Source organism: Nicotiana tabacum, chromosome 24 (genome assembly GCF_000715075.1).
Source record: "Nicotiana tabacum cultivar K326 chromosome 24, ASM71507v2, whole genome shotgun sequence".
Classification (NCBI taxonomy): domain Eukaryota; kingdom Viridiplantae; phylum Streptophyta; class Magnoliopsida; order Solanales; family Solanaceae; genus Nicotiana; species Nicotiana tabacum.
In genome coordinates, this window is record NC_134103.1 from 39,112,158 (window position 1) to 39,128,608 (window position 16,451).

A 16,451-nucleotide genomic window follows, 5' to 3' on the forward strand; every position below is an offset into this window, starting at 1 on the left:
TTCCCACTTTCTATATGAGATATATAATACCACATTTTAGTATTAAATTTATACTCATATTAGCTATATCAATAACCAAATGGTGAATAAATATAATTTTAAATTTAATACCAGAATTAGTATCCTAATTCAGATAAACAAACGAACGCTAAAAAAATATACAGTAACTTATTTTATACTCTAGGGGTAGGGGGTGGCTAAAGCCAACAATAAGCCTAACTTGTTTTACCGGTTGGTCCACATAGGTGGGCAGGTACTTTGCCTGTGCTTCATGTACTGTCCATAAGCTTACAACCAACTACTTCCCGCTAACAAATGATCCTTTTTTCTCTACATTTCTTTTCTAAAATTTTATTTTTTTCTTAATGTTCCAATTTTTCCCATATTTTAATAGCAACGGTTGAACTATAAATAGAGGTACTAGAGTTCCCCCAAGATTGTTAGTGTATGTCTTACAACTTTGTCTGATACATTCAGCTCAAGATTCATTGAATCAGTTTTTTCTGTGTCCTCTTTTTTAACGGTAAAGATCTCAACCTTTTTTGCATTTTTGCCATTATCATTGATCTGTGAATGAAATTCTTGATGATTTCATCTGGGTTTTTGGATCTGTTGATGGGTTTTAATTTTCTTCTTGTTTTGTATGAAAACAGGTTAAAAAATGGCCCGTAAGAAGATCAGAGAGTATGATTCAAAGAGATTGTTGAAAGAGCATTTTAAGAGGCTTGGAGGTTATGATTTGGCCATTAAGTCTGCACAGGTTAGTTTAAAATATTTTTGTTAATTTTTGAATTTGGAGTAAATCCTTAGTGTTTAGCTTAATTTGGATGATTCTTGATTTCAAATCTTTGAAATGTTAAGATACAACGGGGAAGAATGTTATTTCTTTTTGTTTGTATTAAGATTTGGCCACCAGAATTGCTTTTGCTTGATACCAAAATGTAGGAAAGATTTAGGTAGCATTTTGTATAAAAATTAGGCCACCTACTTGAATCAACATGCTACACTAAGAGCTTTGGTTTGAGGGATAAGGGATAATTAATCTCAGGATAACTAATTCCGGAATAATTAATTATGGGATTACTTGTTTCCCAACCAAATGACCCCTAAGGGTGCAGAATTTGAATCTCATTGAGAATATGTGATTCACTTTTCTTTTTATTTTCTTATTGTGTCATTTCCAGTAGTGGTAGCAAAGTCTAATTTTAAGCAAAATTTGTCCAGATACTACATTTGAGGATACAGATTTTGACTCTGATTAAATTTGAGTTAAATGATGGTCCTAGTTTTTTCCAGTAGGGTAGAATTGGCAGGTTAGGTGCAATGCTTAAGCTTAAAGAGAGTGCCTAATATTTTTGAAATTACAAGTTTAAAATTTTGGGGACCACCTTATCTGAGAGCAGCCACTTGATAATCCTAACATCCTTTAGTCTCAAGTTAATAATTGACTAAGTAACTAATAACTGAAGAGAACAAGAAAATAAATCTTTCCTAACTATTTCATTCTATGGAGCTGTTAGTTACTGCATCTCTACCACTGATGTCTGTTCCGAAAGTCTTTGATAGTGCAAAGACTTTGCTCAGATTGGGAGGATCCGACACACACCCAACGACACTTTTGAAGGATCCGAGCAACACAGATTCTGACTATTTAATTCAGAGACTGACTTGTATATTAATTTTCTATGAGTGTGGTGGGAGTACAGGGAGGAAAGCCAAAAGCTTTTCCTTTTTTCTTGGAGGGAGACTGGAAAAACCAAATTTCATGTTTCTTGTGAAAATTATGAACGGTATAGTTGACTAGTTTTATGAGCTTTATAAGCAGGATTCAAATCAGTCTCGATTTGCCACTATATGATGGTTTTTTTCCTTTTCTATGGCTTAGGTGACAGAGTCTACTGATTTCAATGAGCTAGCAGAGAAAGAGCCTTGGCTCAACTCGTCAAAGTTGGTTGTAAAGCCCGATATGTTATTTGGGAAGCGTGGAAAGAGTGGGCTAGTTGCCTTGAATCTTGATCTTGCTCAAGTTGCTACTTTTGTGAAGGAGCGCCTCGGCAAAGAGGTAATTCAGATATTCGCTGACCTTGTCTCTTTTGTCAAAAGAACCAAGTGCAATGCTTTATATAGACTATTAGCATATAGATGTATTGCTCACATTTAGTTTTACATTAACAGGTGGAGATGGGCGGATGCAAAGGACCCATCACAACCTTCATTGTCGAGCCATTCATCCCCCACAATGAAGAGTTTTATCTTAATGTTGTCTCGGACAGGCTTGGTTGCAGCGTAAGCTTTTCTGAATGTGGAGGAATTGACATTGAAGAAAACTGGGACAAGGTATGTGAAAAGTTACTGTATTGTTACAAGTTAACAGTAGGTTAGTTAAGTCCAAAGCCCTTTTCATGCATATCTCAATCTAACATATAATCCTTGTATCCAGGTTAAGACTATTTTCGTGCCCACAGGAACTTCTTTTACTTCAGAAATATGTGCTCCACTTGTCGCGACACTACCATTGGAGGTAAAAAGAAGAAAATCAGTAATGCTAGAATACTCTGTCCATTTGTTTTAATAATTTATCCAATTTAGATCTCAAATTTGATCTGGAATTTACTTGTATGTTACAGATTAAGGGCATCATTGAGGATTTCCTCAAAGTGGTTTACACTCTATTTCAAGGTATCTACAAAAAACTTAGTCATTGCTAGATCTTCACAACTTTTTGAATTTTTGTGTAATCCTCTCGACATGTCTGTCTATCAGATCTGGACTTTACTTTCCTAGAGATGAATCCCTTCGCATTGGTCGAAGGGAAGCCTTATCCTCTAGATATGAGGGGTGAACTTGATGACACTGCTGCTTTCAAGAACTTCAAAAAGTAATCTACTGTCTTCATTCACTGATACACTCTATATACTCTACCTAAATTTTAATGGCTAAAAGTTAGTCAATTTTTAGTAATTCGCATATCTACTATCCTACAGGTGGGGAAATATTGAATTTCCATTGCCATTTGGAAGGGTTATGAGTGCTACAGAGAGATTTATTCACGGGCTTGATGAAAAGGTATATCTTGATGGTATTGTATTACTTAATAGAGTTATTGAGAAATTGAAAACTCCTAACTGTCAGCCTCCAACTCCCATTCTTTGGCTGGTGGTAATGGGGAAGGAAAAAATGAAATAAAGAGATTGCATGCCAAAGAGATAAAACAAATTAACCAACTTCTGGTGGTTACGCATTTCAAAAACTTAAAATAAAAAACAAAACAAAAAGTGTTTCGTACATGTTCTTTAAATGGAAATCTTGAGGACTATGAGAATTGCGAGGCAAAATTGTTCTCCAGCTTTATATTGCAAAATATCTGTAACTACATACATGCTAAAGCGTTCAAGTCGTTATCGCAGACAAGTGCATCTTTGAAGTTCACAGTCTTGAACCCCAAGGGGCGAATTTGGACTATGGTTGCTGGTGGAGGAGCTAGTGTCATCTATGCAGATACTGTACTACACTTCTATTGGAAAATGCTATGCCCTCATATCTTCTTTGATTATCTATTCTCTTGTCTAAACATGCTATGTTACTTTAACAGGTAGGCGATCTTGGATATGCTTCTGAACTTGGGAACTACGCAGAATACAGTGGTGCTCCCAATGAAGAAGAGGTCTTGCAGTATGCCAGAGTTGTAATTGATGTAAGGATAAACTAGTTACATAAACTATGTTTCTGACACAACTAATATCTTACAAAAAAATCATTTATGAGTTTACATTATGCCACATTTTCCGTTTATGCACCCTGAAAGGAAAATTTCACCTTATTGGGAGAAAGATACTGACCCTAATCTCATATTACAGTGTGCCACTGCAAATCCTGATGGCCGTAAGAGAGCCCTCGTTATTGGTGGTGGGATAGCCAACTTCACTGATGTTGCTGCTACATTTAGTGGTATTATTCGAGCTCTGAAGGAGAAGGTATGATAACACAATTGGCTGTTGTTAAATGACTTGCTCTGATATTCAGATTTGCTTACTCAACATTTCTTATGACAGGAATCAAAACTTAAGGCTGCAAGAATGCAAATCTATGTTAGAAGAGGAGGTCCAAACTACCAAAAAGGTCTTGCAAAAATGAGGTCTCTTGGCGAGGAAATTGGCATCCCAATTGAGGTACGTATTAGTTTCAACTAGTAATCTAAAATGACTAGTTTCCTGCTAGCATCAAACGATTGTTATGCTGTAACTTACCGATTGTTGTTAACTTTTGCTTGCTCCAATTTTTGTTGCAGGTCTATGGACCTGAGGCAACCATGACTGGCATATGCAAACAGGCAATTGAGTGCATCACTGCAGCTGCATAAATCAACCAACCTCATTCTCCAAGCTGAACTGTTTTGGTTGTCTTTTTTTTTGCTATGTATTAGTAGTGTCTTGTTGTATGCCACATATAAGTAATTTGATTTGTATCTTTGAAATTTCAAATTTATAGGGCCATGAACAATGATCTCCAGTAATGAATTCAGTTTTCCAATCTCAACATGAAGTCCATCAAAATCCTTGGTTCAAGAATCCTTGTACTACATCTTGTGAGCAGAGTGCACTGAACTTCTATCCTTCTTTAAATTAGAAAGGAAACATCTCAATGTTATACTATTGCCTAAAGGTTTTGTTTTAGTGCTTAGATTCTTTCACATAGTATCAGAGTCAAACTTTATTAAACTCGTTTTATAACACTAACGTGGAGTTGCTTTGGACTTCTTTCTCTCTTAAATCATCCCATTAAGCTACTGAAATTAGTTCAGGGCCACTAATTAACTTATTATGCTTAATATGTCTCCCTCTATTCACGCCTCAAAAAAGAAAGGGAATCTTACATAAATGTCCCAAATAAGTTGTAATTTTCCAACCTCTAGTCATTAATTATAGATTTATCAAAGCTAGCCAAGCACATATAAAAATTGAAAACTCAAATAAATAAGGTTCTTTTTCTCTAAGAATCACACCCAAGATCTCCTTCCATATTTTAAAGTGTGATTAGCAACATTAGATGCAAGAAGGAAAAAAATAATTCATGGATGAGGTAGCAAATAAGGTGATGAAATACATATATATGTATATATATATATATATATATATATATATATATATATATATATATATATATATATATATATATATATATATATATATATATATATATATATATATACACATATCTATATCTATCTAAGCGAAAATGACTTTTTTCAATAGGTATGGTTGAAATTCATTGAAAACATATAGATGAGTCAATATACAAAATTTGAGGAAAATTGGAGGTGATTTGGACTGATTTAATATCAAAATTCGTAGTTAAAATTGAGTTCAATATTTTTTTCCGCGACACATGTATCACACATAGAGGTTTACATGAATATACATGTGATACACATTTGATACAAATATGATACATATGTGATATACAAATAATACACATCATTTGTTTTTCATATTTAATCTTCTACTTCGAATTTTTAATTCAAGCCACCTCAAAACTCCTCTAAATTATCCCAAAACCGAGATTCAAGCTCCTTAAAATGTACTCAATCTATTCTAATAACACCCACTCAAAAGAAAGCAAAAATTTGACCCCTTTTTAGCTACAAATAACTAATTGGCTAACGTTAGTAATCTTTAATAAATTGACCAAATTTTGTAATAAGCTACTTATAAATGGACCTAACTGGTAGTTTCCCAAAAAAAAAAAAAAAAGAATTATCAGTCCGGAAAAGGATAAAAGAATAAGAAAAAGAAAGAAAAAGAAAAAGTTACTTCAATAAACAAAATAAGGACAAAATACCATTTCAATTTATGTGTCTTACTTTCCCTTTTAGTCTATTTAAAAAAGAATGTCTCTTTCTATATTTAGTAACTCCTTAACTCCAACTTTCCATATGGTATATGTAAGACTACAAGATTCAAGTATACTTTGGTACATTATAAACATCTTTAGTTTGAGATCACAAGATTTAAAATTCTTCCTTGCTTTCTTAAATTTAATGGGCAGTCAACTTAAGACACATAAATTGAAGCGGAATGAGTAATAATTTTGATCAATCAATGGTTACACATGTAGCATAGTTTGTAAATCTATGGTTGATTTGGGAATCAACCCTATATTGATGTGAAAAAGATAGAAGGAATGAAGAAGAAGAGAGGAACTCTATTATTATCAGAGAAGAAAGAAAAGTTCCGATTACGCTGTTTTAGTAACTACCACTATTTATAAGATGAGCTAATGACAAGCTTAACTAACTAACTATCTAACTATTTACAATAATGCCATCTTTATTTAAGTAACTCCTATTTCCACACCCCCCCTCAAGCTCGTAGGTACAAAAATATTAAGTACTCCCAGCTTGCCAGTCAATGACTCATGTTGTATTCTGGTAAGCCCTTTTGTCAATATGTCTGCTAATTGATCTTTTGAAGCAACATGTTGTGTTCTGACCAGTCCTATTTGTATCTTCTCCCTGATAAAATGGCAGTCTATTTTAATATGTTTAGTTCTTTCATGATATACTGGGTTACCAGCTATTTGCAAAACTACTTTGTTGTCACAATACAAATCAACTGGTAGTGTTACAACTGCTCCTAATTCTTTTACAGTCCAACCAACCAAACAGCTTCAGAGACAACACTGGCCATACTCCTGTATTCAGCTTCTGCTGAGCTTTTTGATACAATGTTTTGCTTCTTGGATTTCCATGAGACCAATGATTTACCATACTTGACCAAAAAACCTGATACTGATCTTCTTGTGTTAGGACATGATGCCTAGTATGCATCACAGAACACAGAGATTTTGTCTGACTTCTCATTGTTGAACAACACTCCTAGTCCTGGTTCCCTCTTTATGTACCTAACAACCCTCATAGCTGCATCCCAATGAGAATTTTTAGGTTGTTGAAGGAACTGACTAAGTGTTTGGACTGTATATGCTATGTCAGGTCTTGTTAGAGTCAAGTACAACAACTTTCCTATTAATCTTTGATACTGCCCCTTATCTTCAAGCACACTATCATTTTCATTGCCTGTCAGCTTGTCATACTATGGTATAGTCAGCTTCACATTAATTTCAAGAGGTGTCCAAGATGGTTTGGCATCTCCCAGCCCCAACTCAGATATAATCTCCAAGGCATATTTTCTTTGATTTACCAGAATACCTCTACTCGACCTGCTGAATTCCATTCCAAGAAAAAACTTTAGCTCTCCTAAGTCTTTAATCTTGAATGCTTTGTGCAAAGAATCTTTTGTTGCCTGTATCAGTTAATGATTATTTCCAGCAATTAGCATATCATCAACATAAATAAGAATAACCACTATATCACTTTGATGTTGTTTAATGAACAATGAATGATCAAGACTACTTTGCTTGAAACCTGACTGCACTAAAGCTTCAGTCAATTTTAAATTTCATTGTCTGCTAGCCTGCTTCAACCCATACATGGATTTAATAAGTCTACAATCTAGCTTAGATTTGCCAACCGTCTCCCCCTAACTTGAAAATCCCTGTGGTAGCTCCATATGAACCTCATCATCTAGATCTCCCTGCAAAAAGGCATTGTATACATCCATCTCTTGGATATGCCAGTTCTGCATAGCTGCTAATGAAAGTACTATCCTAACAGTAGCAATCTTAGCGACAGGGGAGAATGTTTCATTATAATCCAGTCATTCCTTTTGACTATAGCCTTTGGCTACTAGTCTGGCTTTAAATCTTTCTATTTCTCCATCAGCTTTAAGCTTGACCTTATACACCCATCGATACCCAATGGGAGTGTTCCCTGGAGAAAAACATACCAACTCCCAGGTTTTTTTAGCTTGTAATGCTGCAATTTCTGTCTACACTGCTTCTATCCACCTAGCATCCTTACATGCTTCATAAAAAGATGTAGGTTCAGATTTTGCTGAAAACCCCCTAAATAAGCTTTATGAGAGGAAGATAGTTGATCATATGAAAGATAGTTAGCCATAGAATGGGGCTTCTTAGCTGGCAAAGGCACTACATAATCTATCAACCATAATGGTTGTTTAGTCACTCGTCTAGATGTAAATAGCAGGTTCTTCAAAGATCTCATCCTCATTTGCTTGTGTAGGAGGTACAATACTGTCTTGATGAGAATTGGACTCTGCATTAGTGTGGGAGGAACTAGGTGAAGCATCATATTGCTCTTGATAGTCAATAGATGAGGCACTAGGAAGATTGGCATCAATGGGCATAATATGAGACTGTATATTTGTTCTTTGTAGATCATCCTCTACAGAAGCCTGGGGCTGCAATGCTTCTTCTATAGAAGTAGGAATGTTAGAATCAATATATGCAAAATAAGAAGGATGGTTAGGAAAAACACCTTCCTAGCAGGAAGTTGGCAAAACAGGCCCTTCAATATCTTTGAAAGGAAAGACTCCTTCTTTGAAAGTGACGTTCCTGTTGATAAAGAACTCATTTTTCTCCAAGTTGTATAAAAGGTATCCTTTAGTAATATTAGAATACCCCATTAACACTGCCCTAACTACCCTAGCACTGAACTTATCTTGTCTAGGTAAGACACTAGCATAACACAAACATCCCAAAGTTCTCAGATGAAGCATGCTTGGTCTTTTCCCATGAAACAATTCATAAGGTGATCTAGCTTGTAACACAACTGAAGGTAGTCTATTGATAATATACACAGCTGCCAAAACACAATGTCCCCAAAATCTCACAGGAATATGCCCCTGAAATCTAATAGCCCTTGCCACTTCAAGAATGCGTATATGCTTCCTCTCAGCTACTCCATTATGCTGAAGAGTGTAGACACATGTTCTTTGATATACTATTCCCAACTCTCTTAATAGAGTAGTGAAGTTATGATTCACAAACTCACCCCCATTATCTGACCTCACTGTCTTTACCATAGTACTAAATTGAGTGTGTACCATTTTAAAAAAATCTCTTAATATAATGACTACATCACTTTTGAATTACAGCAGAAAAATCCAGGTTACACGAGAATAATCATCAACTATTGTTAGAAAATACTTATTTCCATCAATAGTAGAAGTGTTATAAGGTCTCCAAATATCTAGATGTAACAGTTGAAAATTTTCAATACTCTTACTATCACTAGAATGAAAAGGCAGTCTTGTATGTTTAGCTAAAGGACAAACATCACACTTATCTATTACATTTTTATAATTTTTAATAGGCAATCCAAGAATCTCTTTCATGGCTCCTCCAGAAGCATGTGCTAGCCTTCTATGCTATAGAGAAACATCAAGCCCTTTCTCATGTGCACTTAATCATTTACTCATTTCTTCTCGTTCATCTACAGGTAAGAAGAGGTACAATCCATCTTTCTCTTTACCAATCCCCTTGATCCTCCCACTTAAGAGGTCCTGGAATAGGTAAAAATGAGAGAAAAAGGTAACTGAGCAATGAAGGTCTGTAGTTACTTTAGAGACTGACATGAGATTGTACTGAAAATCAGGCACAAATAACACATTCTTCACTACCTGTCCCTTAGAAATTATGCAATCACCTATATGTGATACCAAATTCACTTGATCAGTAGGCATATACACCTTCCTACAGCTCCATGAGTCAAGTCTTTTAATATTCTATAACATGCTTAAGTCTGATATCATATGTTTAGTTGCCCGGTGTCTATGATCCATTCTTTTCTAGCTTTATTAGCCATAAATGATTGCATCATACCTGCCATGTTAGCCATTGTGTTCTATGGAACATCTTTGTTCAGCATCATCATGATCTGATTGTATTGATCAGCTGTGAACTGTGGTGGCCTAGGAAGCTCACTCATGTGTCCCTTGTCTGTTGCTTCAATCCTTCCTACATTAGACCCTGTAATATTAGGATTGTAATTCTCAGCATTCATATTGTAAGCAGTATTAGCAATGGCTCTTAGTCCTCTTTTCTTGTACTTGAAATTAGCAGGATACCCTACTATTTTATAACATGTCTCCTTAGCATGTCCTTTCATCTTGCAGAAATCACAATGAAGATTCTAATTCTTCTTTGGTCTATGATTTTGCCCTTGAAAATTTCCTCATTTTGCAGTCATGAAGGTTGTGGCTTCTGAACCCTCATTCATCATAGACACATTAGAGACAGATCTTTGACTTTCTCTCTCAATGATCATTGTATATGCTTTACTAACATTAGGAGTAGGATTTGTCATAAGAATCTGACTCCGCGCTTGCTCATAATTCTCATTAAGCCCCATCAAAAACTGCATCAACTTCTGCCTATGTAGATGTTTAACGAACTCTCTGTCACGACAAGCTGGAATCATACTCTCATACTCATCCCAAAGTTACTTGAGCTTAGTAAAATATGTTGACACACTGTTAGAGCCTTGGTGCAATGTTCCCATCTCCTTGTGCAATTGATAAATTCTAGATGCGTTGACTTTATCAAAACGCTCCTTCAAATCTTCCCAAACTCGACATTCATTCTTAGCATGCACTACTCCTGTCATTAATTTCTTCGAAACAGAACTCATAATCTATCCCAAAACAATTGCATTACATTTATTCTATTGATGACCTAAATCCTCTTTGACATCTTCTCTCTTCAGTGTACCGTCAATTAATCCTAACTTGTTCTTACCTAAAAGCTGGATTCTCATTGCACGGCTCCAAATTGAGTAATTGTCGGATCCGGTCAGCTGAATTGACATAATCGGAGCTCCGGTTGTGTCTGAAGGATGTAAATACAATGTATGATTGTGATCGAGATCTGCGTTCGCCATTGTCAAAGAAATAGAGGGTTTTCAGTATGAAAATGAACAGCTCAATTGATCGATCTAACTACTGGATCTGTAGATTCATCTCACAATCATGGCTCAATCGCTCTAATACCATGTAAATCTATGGTTGATTTGGGAATCAACCCTAGATTGATGTGAGAAAGATAGAAGGAATGAAGAAGAAGAAGAGAGGAACTCCGTTATTATCAGAGAAGAAAGAAAAGTTCTGATTACACTGTTTTAGTAACTATCACTATTTATAAGATGAGCTAATGACAAGCTTAACTAATTAACTATCTAACTATTTACAATAATACCATCTTTATTTAAGTAACTCTTATTTCCACATAGTTTTAGAGAATACACTTGTCTCGGCTAAGTTCCCAAGGGATACTTATATATTGACGAAACCAAGCCGTTAATCCCTTAAATTGTTGTGATGCGATCTCCACCATTGAACGAGTCCAGATCAACGGCTCTCCACCTCTTACCTTCCCCACAACAACTCCTAATTTTTCATAAAATATGTACGTAATATCTTAAAATTATGCTTATACGCTAGCAATTATGAAGATATAAGAATTAAAAAAAATTAATAAACTACAAATAGTCGGTCAACTTCATTTTATTGGCACAAATCTCTGAAGAGAATCAATTAAGCTAGTCAGTCAACTTCATTTTATTGTCATAGTTTGTTGCTTCTACTCTATTATACTCCACATAAACAAGTGCATTAATTTTAATAGTTAGCTAGGCAATGCAGACCACTAATGATAAATTCTTCCTCTCCTCCTCCAAAATGATGTTTTCTTAGTCTCGTTTTGTCAACTTCCATTGATGAGCTTTTCTTTTGGATCGATGGTTTAACCAAAGTGAGTGTATCCTCTATGGTCTACTTATATAGTTTTAGATAATACTCACCTCATTAGCTTAATCTTTGGAGTTAGAGTTAGGCTCAAGGTCCATTTTCTTAATATTGTGTTAGAGTTGGACTCATCTCTATTCTTAATTTACCTAATATGTTGCTCCCATGTTATATTGTCCATGCTCTATCGTCTCAATCTTGAGGGTGCATCCCATATAGGTTAAAAGGGCAGCTCGGTGCACAAAGCATCCTGCATTCACGCATAGTATATAAAAGGGATGTACCCAGGGGCGGATCCACCCCTTTAGGAAGGGGTGGCATGACACCTGCTAAGATGATAAATTTTTTATATACATATGTTGAAATTTTCTTAAATTAGGTTAAATATCTGATCCTGCCACTTGCAGTCATAAACTAGACAAAGGTGCCATGACTGGTAGACCTTTTTGAAAGCTTTTCTCGTGTGTAAAATTCAAGTTGGAATTTATCTTGAACCTTGTCCGACTTCCCCCTTTCTTTGTGCTTTTTATTTAATTTCCTTTTATCCAAGTCATTTTCCTTTTCGGCTACCTCCCAATTTTCTATTTGTCGTTTATTATTTTTTATATTTTTCTTCTCTATTCTATTGTTTTATATATGGTCTCTAGCAAGAACACTCAAAAAAGAGACTCCAAAACTTTAAAATCATATAAAATAAGTATTCCTCTTAATCTTAAATTTATGAGTTTTCTTATTTCAAATCCGAAAAATTTGGGTCTTAATGGAAATTTTGGATTGAGATCAAATTTTTCCATCTTTTTTTTATTATATCATAAAAATTGTGTTATTATATGGTTCTTAAATATAATTTAAATCTCTTTACTATTAAATTATGGTGAAAATTTTGTAAACATTGCTTAAAAAAATATGAGGTTTATGATTTTGATTTTTGGGAACTTGTAATTTATTTAATTTTATATTATGGGGCATAATACCTATTCAAGATATTTTTTAAAAAAATTTTCTTCTTATGGTCGATGTAATATGTTATCTTATTTTTAGTATACGGAAAAAGATGTAATTCCTAGTAAAAATATTGATTTTACTTTTGTTATTATAATAAAGGTGTTATTCCTTATTTAAAATACTAATTACGTTTGTTTTTTTATATTTGTGATGTTATTTTTATATTTACAAATAAAAAATATCTATTAGGTTGACCCACATAAACTCAAAAAAATCGAATAAATTTCTTAACAAATTTCGTATTAGTCATTATAAGGTATACACTAAAAGAAATTATGGCACCCGCCACCTTCAAATTCTAGATCGGCCTCTGGCTGCACCCCGAAGGGGTGTGATGTAGAAATCTACCCTAGTGCAAGCATTAGTGGCTGCTTCCACGACTCGAACAACCTATCGTCTCCAAATACAAATTTGAGAAATCCTCATTTCATTAGCTAGCTTTTAAAGTTCTGTTAAGCTTGAGGTTCATTTGTTAATTACAGAGCTCCAGTCCTCCCTCCCCTCCACCCAAGAAGAAAAGGAAATTGAAATAATTATTTGTCACTAATGAATTTTTCCGCGCTTTGTGCCGTTTAATCAGATAACTTTTGAAATAATATTATATTGGAAAAAATAAATACGTAGCTTTTATCAGTATGCATATCTAAATTAATTATATACAAATTGATTATATCACAAGCATAATATTTTTTCATCATGAACAACTTGGCCAATTTGACAGATATGTTATTACTTTCATTTCTGTGAAATAATTCAGCATTTACTTTGCAATGTTGTTGAACTTTCTAAACACTTTAATTTTCCTTTGTTATACACTACCTGAATAGGTCTAGCATATGCAATTTTATAAAATAGGTCATACTTCATGATTTTCAATCAAATTTAGCTTAAGAGATACATAATCCTGGATAACCATATACACAGAGAAGCATAGCAAATTATTTGAAGAAATTGTTGAGACAGCCTCTTCAAACTCTAATCCAAAGGACTATAACACGTGCAAGGAAGTTGAGCCCCCCTCTTTAAGGTTCCTCTTTTCTTTTCTTACTGTTTGCATATGCATACAAATCATATCAGTTGTTTGAGACGAGGAAAATAATCACATTTTTCTCAAGTTATAAGTTGTTTTGAGCATGTATGTAACACACATCCACAACTTTTTGTTGTTTAAACAATGACAAAATAACCACAATTTAATGTACATTTCGTTTAATCATTCCTAAAATATAGATATATATGACTTTTTTATGCCAAACAAAAGGCAAGATTATTGCGTTTGAATATAAGCACTACACTACAAGCCTGTAACATACTAAAAGAGTAGAAAAGTATGCATATTATATACGGTTAAAACCGATCCTCGATCATGAAGATCGATCGAGGATGGCATCTCAATTAAGGGGTATCTTCATGGAGACCCCGAACGAATTCCGAGATGGGGCAATCGAGCTCGGGAGTTCGAATCGACCATGGTAACATCAACCGATACAGGTCCAAACATCGATGCCCAAAAGTGATCACCTAGCTCGAAACCAAGGCCGGGGTTCCGATCCGATACCGAGCTCGAGTCGGTATCGAGCTCACAGACAAAAAGCTGTTACAACCGCACCAAAGGAGAGAATCTCTGCGGGAAATAAGGAGGGGACACACCATCATGGGTCTTCCACTAGTAATATTTATTCCATCATGTTGCTATAGATAAAAGAGTGATCCTTGGCTATAAAAGAGGGCAGAGTTTGTAATAGAATACACTTTTCACTGGGATTAAGAATTCATTGTGTTTATCTTTCTAAAGCTCACCTGATATCTTTGTTCATCATCTTCTATTTTTGCACTATAAATACGTGTATTGTTATTTTCATATCAAAGGAATCTACTTGCCCTTAGAACCATACATAAATTCAACGTTATCCGATTTTTCGGGTAAACAGTTTGGCGCCCACCGTGGGGCTAAGGATAACAAGTTATTATTTGATACAAATATACAGCACACTTCAGCTTACAACTTCATGTTAGCAATGGCTCTGCCAATCGACCTCGAAGCCGGCCTTCAGGATGAAACCAATAACTTGATGCCCGTGGCAGAAAGGCTACCCAACAACGTCAACGAGGCTCGAATCGAGGAACCTAAAATTCGAGCCGAAATACCAGTAGATATCAATTCACGAATAGCTCTAGAAGCGAATCAACGTTCCGAGCAGGAAAGAAGCGTTCAGGGTGGCGCTCGACCCATAGCCCGAGACACCCACAGCACGGGGGAAATCGGGATCAGCTTGCGCATAATTTTCGAAATGCTACAAGCCCAACAAGTGGCGATAGATCAGTTGCAGAGCCAAACGCATATGCGAAGTAATCCAAACTCCAATCCGCTTCTTCGAGAAGAAACCCCCAGAACAGAGCCCGACACCGTGAAACTGAACGAGCGAAAATCAGGAACCGCTCCTGAAATTGCTAAACTGCTCGAGGAACTCACAAAGCGAGTTGAAGCCAACGACAAAAAATTCGAAACATATGATGCTAGGATCGATCAGATCCCGGGGGCTCCGCCCATGATGAAAGGGCTGGATTCGAAGAAATTCATACAAAAGCCTTTTCCATCGAGCGCGGCCCCGAAACCAATCCCAAAAAAGTTCCGTATGCCCGTAATTCCCAAATATAACGGTACGACCGATCCTAACGAACATCGCACCTCCTATACATGTGCCATCAAAGGCAACGATTTGGAAGACGATGAGATCGAGTCTGTATTATTGAAAAAGTTCGGAGAGACCCTCGCAAAAGGAGCAATGATCTGGTATCACAACTTGCCACTGAATTCTATCGATTCTTTTGCCATGTTAGCAGATTCGTTCGTAAAAGCACATGCTGGTGCCGTAAAGGTCGCAACGAGAAAATCGGATCTATTCAAAGTAAAACAAAGGGGTGACGAAATACTGAGGGAATTCGTATCCCGGTTTCAAATGGAACGCATGGATTTGCCACCAGTCACAGACGACTGGGCCGTACAAGCTTTCACCCAAGGGTTGAACGGACTGAGTTCGACAGCATCACGACGGTTGAAACAAAGCTTGATCGAATACCCTGCAATAACTTGGGCAGATATACACAATCGGTATCAATCGAAAATCAGGGTCGAAGATGATCAATTGGGATTTCCGTATGAACCCCGGCCAGAACCGAACCGCGCAACCACTAAAATTCTGAAGGAAACCAACAGAGAACAAAGGTCAAACAGAGACCAATATCAATCGTACGTCACAGATCGGGTGAACCACAGTTCGGCGCATGAGACAGTTAGGAATAACCGCAGTTATGATGGGGGGCAAATTTCTCGGGGACTTATGTGCAAGAGAGGTTTTGATAAACATGCCGATCCTATAGAAGTTCCTCGATTATCGGAATATAACTTCAACATCGATGCATCCGCCATCGTATCGGCCATCGGACGCATCAAAGATACCCGATGGCCTCGACCCATGTAGACCGATCCGGCCCAAATGAATCCCAATCAAATATGCGAGTATCATGGCACCCATGGTCACAAAACGGAAGAATGCAGACAATTAAGAGAGGAAGTAGCCCGCTTGTTTAACAAAGGGCACCTCAGGGAATTTTTGAGTGATAGGGCTAAGAACCATTTCAAAAACAAGGACTTCGGCAAGCAAAACAAAGAAGAAGAGCCACAGCACATCATTCACATGATCATCGGCGGCGTCGATACCCCTCAGGGACCTATGCTCAAACGTGCTAAAACGTCGATTGCGAGGGAAAAGCGATCTCGAACTCAAG

At 36.1% G+C, this 16,451-nt stretch overlaps 1 protein-coding gene across 2 annotated transcripts; it reads left to right on the top strand.

Moving 5' to 3' along the window:
- Nucleotides 1–271: 271 nt before the first annotated feature.
- Nucleotides 272–4,536, top strand: LOC107776338 (ATP-citrate synthase alpha chain protein 2). 2 transcript variants are annotated; one of them, XM_016596223.2, is made up of 14 exons: nt 318–523; nt 654–760; nt 1,886–2,062; nt 2,176–2,337; nt 2,441–2,521; nt 2,628–2,679; nt 2,764–2,878; nt 2,985–3,066; nt 3,408–3,503; nt 3,593–3,694; nt 3,858–3,974; nt 4,053–4,169; nt 4,289–4,396; nt 4,489–4,536. In XM_016596223.2, exons 2-13 carry the CDS (start codon nt 662–664, stop codon nt 4,358–4,360), a joined length of 1,272 nt encoding a protein of 423 aa, XP_016451709.1. In that variant the 5' UTR covers nt 318–523; nt 654–661; the 3' UTR covers nt 4,361–4,396; nt 4,489–4,536. The 2 variants fall into 2 exon arrangements, with proteins under 2 accessions (XP_016451708.1, XP_016451709.1); XM_016596222.2 differs by having other exon boundaries at nt 272–523; nt 4,289–4,536.
- Nucleotides 4,537–16,451: the final 11,915 nt, after the last annotated feature.

Coding starts and splice junctions, on each gene's coding strand:
- LOC107776338 (XM_016596222.2), top strand. CDS start 662: ATGGCCCGTAAGAAGATCAGAGAGTATGATTCAAAGAGATTGTTGAAA. Junction 3,067..3,407: donor TTCACGGGCTTGATGAAAAG/GTATATCTTGAT, acceptor TCGTTATCGCAG/ACAAGTGCATCTTTGAAGTT. Junction 4,170..4,288: donor AAATTGGCATCCCAATTGAG/GTACGTATTAGT, acceptor TTTTTGTTGCAG/GTCTATGGACCTGAGGCAAC.